The sequence below is a fragment of the Diaporthe citri genome, assembly GCF_014595645.1.
Source record: "Diaporthe citri strain NFHF-8-4 chromosome Unknown scaffold_2, whole genome shotgun sequence".
Classification (NCBI taxonomy): Eukaryota; Fungi; Ascomycota; class Sordariomycetes; order Diaporthales; family Diaporthaceae; genus Diaporthe; species Diaporthe citri.
The window spans coordinates 4,603,688-4,614,088 of NW_025064847.1; the positions used below are offsets into that span (position 1 = coordinate 4,603,688).

A 10,401-nucleotide genomic window follows, 5' to 3' on the forward strand; every position below is an offset into this window, starting at 1 on the left:
AGCGTTTGTAGCCTTTCATAGACCCCCAGAGTAGGAGAAGGACGAGACGACCAGCACGAATACGTTCGCCCAGCCCCAAATGAATGGAATCCACGTCGTCATGTACCACCCAGCGGCTCTGTAAATGGCACCGACCCTGTTGGAAACAAAATTGCTGTCAGCAGCTGGCCATAGCAATTTGTCACGGGACACGGGGATACCACGAACATGGCACCAGTGACGCTTCCCGCGACCAACGCCTCAACCGCTGCGATGGCCGAATAGATGATAGGTACCGTCCACAGGTACTTCCAATTTGTCTTCTTCTTGCCAATCTGCACGATGAGCGCGATGCCTATGGCAGCCCAGTGAAAGCAGGCGTACATCACGAAGGTCCAGATCAACGTGAAGCGCCACATGTCGTCGAGATGGTAAAGGACAAACCGGTCCTCAAGGGGCGGCCAGAACAGAGACGGCCATCGTGGCGTGGTGTAATCGGCCGGCGGGAACGGTCGCTCTCCGTCCGCGGCGTGGATGCTGCTTCTCGTTTAGCTTTGCAAAGGGAGGTCGAGATCGGGAGCAGTTTCTCACGTTGGGTCGTCCATGGATTCGTCGTCTCCAATCTGTTGCTGCGTGCCTCGTGGTGGTGATGAACAGGGATGGCCTCCCGGGCCTGGCGCGTTGCGCTGCGTTTACTGTGTGGTACGCTGTCTGTCTCAAACGAAACGCAGCCCCCCCCCCCTTGTCAATTCGCATCATTCGCTCCCCCCCACCAAAAAAAAGCCCTCTTCGCGCGCGCCCACGCAGCGTTTTCACGCCTTCTTCACATATAATGCACACCTCATATTTCTTACTTTTCTTATAATTTATATTATTATTATAAATCAAAAAATTCAAAATGATATTATTTTATATATATTTAAGCAGCTTACATATATTATAAAAATGTTTATAAGGGGTGAAAAGGAAAGCAATGGGGAGGAAAGCGGCGCAAACGCTACGTTGGCGCGCACGCAAAGAGGGCTTTTTTTTTGGTGCGGTGGGAGCGAATGATGCGAATTGACAGGGGGGGGCTGCGTTTCGTTTGAGACAGACAGCGGTACCTAGGCGAGGTCAGAGCTCCTTCGCCGCTGTGCCGAGGTCCACAGCAGCAAGGGCACCTCCGGGATGCAGCCGCATGCCGACCGATCGACTTTCCACTTCCACATGCGACAATACACACTCATTCCTGTCGAAACCATCGACTCTCTGGATGTGTTCCGCAGTAAAATTTCTTGAAGCCAAGACTCTGATGTTCTAATCAACACCCACGATATTCAGCCCGCGATGCCGGCCGACCGCCTTCTCAACCAGCTGCTTGCCCTGTATCAGAACGTCCACGATGACGCCCAAACAGACCGCATCTTCGGCACAACTCTTTCCCTCCTCACCGAACTGTCGAACCCTCTCAACCTGTCACTCCTGACGTCCCAACTCCTCCACGCACCCGCGATATGGCACCAACGGCATGCGCCCGACCCGCTGCGATCCATCTGCCTGCGCGTCTTGGGTGTGTACAACACCGCGGCGATCCACGTGCGTCGCAACGAGCTCGAGAATGAAGACCGGAGGCAGGCTGGATTGCCCTTGACCGGGGGTGGCCTGACTAGCGAGGGGTGGGCCAGAGCGGTCGTCAAGGGAGCCGATGAGAAATCGAGTCGGTGGCAGCACTTGCTGGTGCTGGCAGGGATATTGATGGGCTTCGAGGGAAACGAGAGGCACGGCCTGTCCAGGAGCATGATCGGCACCCTGGAGCAAGCCGTTGCCACAGCTGCGAATCTTGCGCTGCGAACGCTGTCGAGAGAACCTCCGCTGGCTGCAGCGTCTGTGGTCCTTGCCCTGAACTACGCCTTTCCCCTCATGTCGGATAGCGCGAGGGCGTCGGTGGAATGCGACGCGCTGCTTCCCGTGGCAGTAAAGGCCTTGGTTGGAGATTCTGGGTACCACGATGGCGCGTTTTTGCAGCCCATCGAGGCTGATGTCGGGCACGCGGGCCAGAAGCTGGACTGGCCGGAGGCGTCCATGTCGTTCGCAGCCGTCCGCCAGGTCTCTTCGAGGCCATTGGTGGAGACCGCTGGGCCGCTCTCGAAACTGATCGCCTTCGCTGTCGAGCATGTGAGAGATCACCGTTTGGTTCTGCAGGCCCAAGACGAGCTTGTCGACTTCACGGCAAGAATACTCGGTCAATGGCGGCAAGTCAAGCTGTCTGGCATCGACCTTGCCGATGAAGGCGCATGTCTCACGGAGGACAGCTTGCGAGTCACCTGGCCGGCTCTTTGGCGCCTCCTCACGTCTGTTCTCTTCGCGGTCGTGGCTGTTCTACGGGCTGTGACAGCCAGGAGTCTGCTCGACCCTCATTTGAGAAACGATGCAACGGCACCTCTCGTCGCGGTGAAAACATTGCATATATACAGGAACCTGTACTTCATTTCGTCGAGAGGGAACGACAGCTTCCAAGTCTACGCGTTCTCCTACAATACTTGCATCGATATTCTGGCAAGGTATCGGGAGGCCGCCACGGCATTCCTGAGAGACACAATCATGCCAAACACTGACACGATACCGACGCATGCCCTGAACAAGGTGTTGGACCTCTTTTACCTCAACACGGCGGAGCATCTGCCATTGAACCTCACATCAGAGGCATGTGAGGCACTGATTATCCAGCCGGCGAGCATCTACCTATCACATTCAATGCCACTATCCAGGAGAATGGTCGAACTCTTCGAGGCAGCGCACTCCGCAACCCTTTCTGTCCTGTCATGCCCCCAGAACGGTCCCATAGCTGTCAGCATGGCCCCCTTCTACGCAGAGACACTCCTGGTGGCGTTTCCATCCCATATCTCCCCTCGGCAGTTTAGACTCGCCTTCAGGACCCTTATGCAGATATTGTCTCCTCCGTTTCCGGTGTCTGCCACTAATCCAGAACTTGCCGAGACGCTGTTGGAAATGGTCCGCTTCAGAATACCCACGGCTGGTCAAAGTTATCTTGCCCCCACCCCTGGCCAAGGCCAGACGGCACAGGAGCCCACATCGGAACAAAGCGCGCTGGTACTCACCCTGATTGATGCCCTGCCCTTTCTACCCTTACCGATCGTGGAGGATTGGATGACGATCGTCGGGACGGCTCTCCATGAGATTCCTGACGTCTCAATGAGGGAGTCCACGAAGCATAGGCTTTGGGAGATCCTGGGTTGTGGCGAGATGGACGTAGAAAGGGCAGCCATCGGCGTCGCCTGGTGGGGCACAAAGGGAGGTCGAGAATTGGTTCTCTTCGGTCCGACTCAGCAGAGAGGACAGGAGCCTTTCCTGATGAGCGGCGCAATTGTGGATGAAGAGGGTGCTAGCAGACTTTAAGCTCGGGAGGCAACCGGCTGCCTTTTGGTGGCCGCAGGCTTTCCAGCACCTGGCGATGTTACATCGATGTTTGTTTATCGGCCCAAATCCTTGGAAGAGCCTCAATCCACTGGATTAGCTTTTTGGCCCCGAATAGAGGCCTCACATGCCAGGGTGCTGTCTCGGTGGCTCTCTATAATCGGAGGACCCGAGTGAGGCGACTCAGGGTAGTATCACAGTCCGCCGGGCAGTTAGCGCGGACTTCAACTCAATTATCATCGCTCAGATGTAGACTTACATCACCCGTCACACTCGCTTTAGACGGCAGCCACTTTAGACGGACGCACTTACAAGGCCGTCATTCCCAAACAGCAACGGAAGCGCCGTTGACGAAAACAGGTGCTAGAGGCGGGGTAAAGACTGCTAGAGACCCAGAAATCGTTACACAGTCGCTCGACGCCAACGAAGCGCTTGCTACTTCTAGCGCTGGTGACGGAGGCCGCTCCAGAGCTGTGGCAGAAACTTGGCAAGGCCGGAGCTTGGAGCAGGGGTAGCTTAGCTCCCGGTGCCTCGTCTGAGCTGAGCTGGGCTGAGCTGCCCCGCAACCCATTGGGGGACGGAGACCAAGCCGCTCGTGGAATATGCTCAATGCATCAATCTCGATCATTCACGTTGCGGATGACGCCATGTCTCCCGCCCACCCTTTGTGTGGCTGTTACGAAACATTGTGTCGCTATGAGATGTTCTTGGGTCTTGAGGACGGAGGCCAATCGCGTCCCTCCACCTTGCCTAATACGCGATGTGACTGAAAGGCCTTGAGTGCTGTTACCGGGTTGACGTCGACTACCCAGCCCTGTTTGGCTGAGTCTAGACCTAACCGGTACATGTGCACATGTTGGAACGAGCCCTCGATCCCAAATCAAGATTCGGGCTTGCGAAGCATCGGGTGACCGGGCAGCCACCAAATCAAACGGCGGCCTCTTCCTCGTGGCTCTGGAAGCGTGGCGGACTATCGCCGGTAGGGTAGGTCTAGAGATGGACTGGAGCGTGGTCCAGCTTCCCTGGTTTCAGCCAGTACCACGCGCGGTACACGGCTTGCTCGGTGACGTAGGGCATTGAGCTGCCTCCCGTCCTCGATATCATGGGGGGTTGGTGAGAAGTTGGCCATCTATATAAGCCCGGAGCCCCTCGGCTCAGACAAAGAGGACTCAAATCTCAGGAACTTCAGTCTACAATTGAATATTTTACCACCAGCAAGCATATACAACTATCATAATGTCTTTCAACGACAACGACAACGTGAGAATCCCCCTCTCCATTCTACTGTATCTACATGGCACGCATGCTGAACTATAAAACAGTCCAACTACGGGAGGAACGACTCGGGCCTCGTAAGAGCTCTCCTTCTTAGATCCCTTCACACCACACCTCATATACCTGTCACGGTTCTAACACATCAGCAAAGGGCTCTGAGCGCCGCGGACAAGACACCTACGGGAGCGGCGGCAATGACTCCTCTCTCGGAGACAGCCAGCGCACCGGCGGCGGCTTCGGCGGCGACTCCCTCTCCTCTTCCAACCGCAGGGACGACAGCGGCCTCGGAGGGTCCACTGGCTCCGACTCCTACGGCACCGGGCGCAACACCGGCTCCGACTCTTACGGCTCGGGCGGTGACACCCTAGGCAGCTCTGGTCGCACTGGCGGTGGCCTGGATGACACCCTCGGCTCGTCTGGCCGCAACACTGACAGCGGCTTCGGCTCGAGCCGGAGGGACGACGACAACCTGGGCAGCTCTGGCCGCACCGGTGGCATCGGCTCGGACTCCTACGGATCGGGTGGAGATAACCTTGGTAGCTCCGGGCGCACTGGTGGCATTGGGTCTGACACCTACGGCTCAGGCGGGGACACCCTCGGCAGCTCAGGCCGTAACACGGACAGTGGCTTTGGCTTGAGCCGCAGGGATGATGATGACAACCTGGGCAGCACTGGGCGCACCGGCGGCATTGGCTCCGACTCTTATGGTTCGGGTGGAGACACGCTCGGTAGCTCAGGCCGCACCGGTGGTGTCGGTTCCGACACCTACGGCTCCGGGCGCGATGACACGCTCGGCTCGTCCGGCCGCAACACCGACAGCGGGTTCGGAGGCAGCTCCGGGACCACCGGGCTCGGCTCCAGCGGTGTCGGCTCCGACTCGTACGGCAGCAGCGGGACCCACGGCACGTCGCACGGGCGCGACAACGACTCGTACGGCAGCAGCGGCAAGACCGGCAGCGGCGGGAAGGACTCTACGTTTGGCAAGATCCTCGAGAAGGCTGGCGATGTCCTGAACAACGAGAAGCTGGAGCAGAAGGGACGTGAGAAGAGGGAGGGTGCTGGACAAGGCTCCTCGAACGATTACTAGATGCTCTTTACTGCGTGGCTGTCTTGACATCTAGCGGGTCGTGAAGTTAACATTTATCTTCATCACTTAATTAATGAATTGTTATGTCTGCCATCCTTGAGTCTTGACTCATTCTATAATCAATAGAGGTGTCTTCCGTGTAGCGCTTTTGCAGTCAGCAAGTGGCAGGTTTACCATTAACACAAGTATAAGAGATGCAGGAAGGCAGGAAGAATTATCACATGACAATAAATACTAGCTCACTACCCATGGTTTTACAACAGAACAGCAAACGTGTAGACTTATCCCACAACTTGTAGCCATCCCCAAGATTCGCTAGGTACTCAAGAGGGAGAAATGCATGAAACGTGTCTATATTCCATTCTTCAAAGTGTCCCACAGCAGGTCACCCACAAAAGATAGTTGTCAGCAGGCATATCCTATAGAAGTCGTCCATCAATAGATTACCCCATTCCTAATTATAGCACAGCCAATAAGTCATCTGATATATCTAAAGGAACGTTTATACATTAAGAGATTATCCCATAGGAGATTATCCCATAGAAGTTTATCCCATAAGAGGGTATCTTATAAGAAGTTATCCCATAAGAGGGTGTCCCATAGGGGTTTATCCCACAGTAGATTACCCCTTAGATCTCCTATGCTTATCCCATAGGAGATGACCCTACAGCCCATAGGAGGTTATCCATTAGGAGGTTATCCTACAGGAGGTTGTCCCACAGACCACAGGATGGAGTCCCATAGGAGGTTACCCTATAGACCACATGAGGTTATCTTAGAAGAGGTCATCCTACAGACCACGGAAGCGTATCCCATAGGAGGGTGTCCCACAAACCATAGGAGGTTATCCTACATGAGGTAGTCCCACAAGAGGTAATCCAATGAGATGCTGTCCCACAAAAGGCTACCAGTATCCCAGAGGCTATTTAGAATACCTAGGTAGAAGGGTGCTTCTGTGTGGATGCCGGTGTGCCGAGCAACAAGAGGACTGCACCATTAAAACATACCAAATACATAAGTCCTCGTCTGTTAAAACAAAGGATATTCATTCAAATAACATACTCTTAATCCTGCATAAGACTCTTATATATAGGAAGCTCCTATTATGTGTTATATGTGAGCCTCGCCACTGTCAGAATATATAAACTCTCTAAGCTGCACACTAGCAGCGCTTTTTATTTCTTACAGCCACCAAGCTGAGATCACCACATTACAAAATTAAACTTTCAGCATTCAAAAGATATTTAAAATGAGAATTAAAAGATTTGCGTCAAATGTTGCTGTTTCTTACCAGTAGAAGCCTTGTCCAGAGCTGCAAAGCTGTAAAGCTGTGACGCAGTCCAAGTCTCCTGGGAGGTTTGGGCACGGGGCAGGTTCCCGTGCACCCAGCCCGGATGACGAAATATTAGTGGGCCTGACTTTATAAATAGTGTTATAAGAGAGATATTAATAAATGCCAGGGCCATAAGCTTTAATAGTGCCATAAGGGCACTATTAAGTAACTTATAATTAATCTTATATTAATAAGGATATTAAGGCGTATTAATAAACAAGGGTTAAACTTAAAATAAAAAAAACTTAACTATAAATAAATAAAGCCTTAAAACATAAGGTTATTTAAGTAATAAAAAAGGCGTTAAATAATATTAAACTTATTAAAAAAGAAAGTCCCTTAATTTTTATTTTTTATTTATTATTCTTTTAACTTTTCTTTTTTTAAGCTTATTTTAATTTTTATATTATTAAATTATTAAGTTTAAAACGTATAAATATTTACTTTTAAGCACTTTATCTTAATTAAATGCATATTAAAAAGTAATAATATAACTTATAAAGGGAATTATTATAAAAGCTTAAAGAATATTTTTTAAGGGAAAATTATTAAACTTATTATTAAAGCTTAATAGCTAAATAAAAAGAAATAAAAAATATATAAAAAGAAAATAAAGAGTTTATTAAGTAATTTAACGGCACGATTAAAGAAATGTAAGCATACCATTAAATTAATAAAATATTTAAAGCTTATATTAATTATTTAATTAATAGCAGCTTTAAAAAAAGGTATTAACTTTTTTTAAAATTACTTAAGGTTTTTAATATATTAAAAAATATATTTAAGTAACTTTAAAAAATTATAAATATATAAAATATTAATATTAAGATAATTAAATCTTTTATAATACTTTATAAAATCCTTATAACTTAATTTAATTATAAGTAATTAATATAAATATATATAAAGGATATTAAGCTTTAAAAGGGTTATAATTTTAACTTTAAGGTTAAAAAGCTTATATTTTTTAATATATTATTTAATTATTAAATTTAAAAGTTTTTATTAATTTATTAATAAATAATTTTATATATTAATAATAATAATATTATTATTAAAGCATTAAATAAAAATAATAAGCTGCAAGCTTTTTTAATAAGCTTATTTATTTTTTTATTCCCTTTAATATTATAATATTTAAGGCTTTAATAAATATAAACCTTATTATAAGCCTTAGCTAGCCCTTAAAATTAATAGAATTTTCTTTAAAAAAATATTAATAAGATACTTTATAAGCATTAAATAATTAAGAAATTATTAATATAAATATAAATATTAATTAATAATAAATAATTAATAAGATTAATAATATAAAGTATAAATTTAAGCTCTTTTAAAGCTTTAATAATCTTTATATTAAAAACCTTAGCTTTATTTATATAGCCTTTTAAAGAATAAATAAATAAATTATTATAATAAAAGGTAAAGCTTTAACTTATAACCTTAATATTTTATTTTAATTTATTTAAATATATTATTAAATTTAAATAAAGTATTAATTTAAGTTATAATAAATAATTCTTTATAATAATTTATTTATTTATATTAATAATTAAAAAATATAAATACTTTAAATATGAATAAACTTATAAAAAAAGATAAGAAAAAATAAGTAAAAGCTTAAAAATATATTTAAAGTTAAAAGAAGTAAGTTATTAAGGGCTTTTAAGAAAAAGAATTTAAGTTATAAATAAATATATAAAATTAAAAGTATTTAATTAAAAAGTAAAGTAATTTTTAATTATAATAACGTAAAGCACCAATAAGCAATGCATACCAGCAAGCAACGCACTTTTTAACACTAATAGCATAATAATATAAATTATAGCATTATAATTAAAAAAATTTAATTAAATTTAATCGAAATTAAAATTTATAAACGATTTTATATCTTTCTCATAAGTTCACGCATTATGCTTAATCTCGCCGTAGTTACTATATTATCTTTTTAATAATCCACCGCAAACCGCCTTATTAGCGCCACTACTCATTTCATTAGCTAGCCGCTTCCTCTTTTCCTTTTCATTAATTAACTAACTAGCCTCTTATATACTAAGTGCTTCTTTATCTTATATATATATTTTTTTAGCTCTTTAACGCTTTAAAAGTATTATATTTACTTTTTATAAGGTTTTATTTTCTTAAGTTAGCAGGGATATTATATAAGCTAATAATTATATACTCTTTAATAATTAATTAATTATAGATAAAATTAATATTAAAGAGCTTCCTTAATAATAAGAGATTTAATCCTTAATTAAAGTTAATTAAGAAACCGCTTATATTAAGTTATATGGCATTTAAAAAACCTAAAGTATGGGTAGAGATAGGGAGCTTGGTATTGCTATTAATGTTTAAATCTTAATATCCAGCTTAGAAAGTATAGCTTTCCAATTAAATGGGATTAAACCTGCTTCTTTAAAAGCCAGCTTAATAATTTCTAGCTTAAAAACCCTCTTATATATAATATAAAAAACGAAAAAGAACTTTATCTTATTAATGTAGGTAATTTAAGCCTTGCTAAACTAAGTTATTTTCATATTATATGCTTGCTTTAATAAGCTAAAATACTTAATATTAAATGGCTAAAGTAAATAAAATAAATAAGGGGGTATATAAAAAGTAATAATATTCTTTACCTTGTAATATTGCTTAAAATCCGTAAAATAATGGCTTTCATACCTATTAAGGATTAATAGCCAATAAACACCCTTTATATATAATATAATATGTTTTTTAAAGTGCTAAATCCATTTCATAGCAATTTAATTAATTATTTATTTATTTAAGCTTATATTAATAACCTAATTATTAAAAAGGCTACCCTTAATATACCAACTTATAAAATGCATTTTAGCCTTAATAATTAAGAATAATGGTTTATATTACTCATCCCCATTAATAAATTTAATGGCTATTGCTTATTATTAATTCCTAAGTTATATTTACTATTATGGGCTCGGCCCCAAAGGGGCTGCAGACTGGCTAGCGCCTTCTCCCATAAGCTGCAAAATCAGCAACCTTTTAACTAAGCCAAAAGGTATGTAATAATTCAAGCTCCCTTGAATTACTTAGCCATACTATATAAGGCTTGGGCTTTCAGCCTAAGCCCATTACATAACCCCTTCCTCCAGGGCTCCCTCCTTATATAGTAGTATAACTACCCTTAAGGCTTACCTATAATATTGCCTTTTTTAAGCTAAAGATCTTCTTTATAATTAAGTAAGACCATGACTTAAACTTTTAATCCTAAAGCTTGGATTATTTATTATGGGCTTGGCCCCAAAGGGGCTGCAGGCTAGCTAATGCCTTC

General features: G+C 44.0%; 3 protein-coding genes across 3 annotated transcripts; 2 read left to right on the plus strand and 1 right to left on the minus strand.

The window, feature by feature from the left end:
* Positions 1–98: 98 nt before the first annotated feature.
* INS49_006812 (uncharacterized protein) lies at positions 99–584 on the minus strand (the record flags this gene model as incomplete). The annotated part of the gene is made up of 3 exons (XM_043167580.1): positions 99–136; positions 215–516; positions 571–584. 3 exons carry the CDS (start codon positions 582–584, stop codon positions 99–101), a joined length of 354 nt encoding a protein of 117 aa, XP_043028724.1.
* A 721-nt stretch (positions 585–1,305) lies between these two features.
* On the plus strand, positions 1,306–3,375 carry INS49_006813 (uncharacterized protein; the record flags this gene model as incomplete). Its single annotated transcript, XM_043167581.1, has 1 exon — positions 1,306–3,375. The coding sequence occupies one exon, from the start codon at positions 1,306–1,308 to the stop codon at positions 3,373–3,375; it is 2,070 nt and encodes a 689-aa protein (XP_043028725.1).
* Positions 3,376–4,629: 1,254 nt separating this feature from the next.
* INS49_006814 (uncharacterized protein) lies at positions 4,630–5,755 on the plus strand (the record flags this gene model as incomplete). The annotated part of the gene is made up of 3 exons (XM_043167582.1): positions 4,630–4,653; positions 4,716–4,745; positions 4,829–5,755. The coding sequence occupies 3 exons, from the start codon at positions 4,630–4,632 to the stop codon at positions 5,753–5,755; spliced, it is 981 nt and encodes a 326-aa protein (XP_043028726.1).
* Between the last annotated feature and the right edge of the window lie 4,646 nt (positions 5,756–10,401).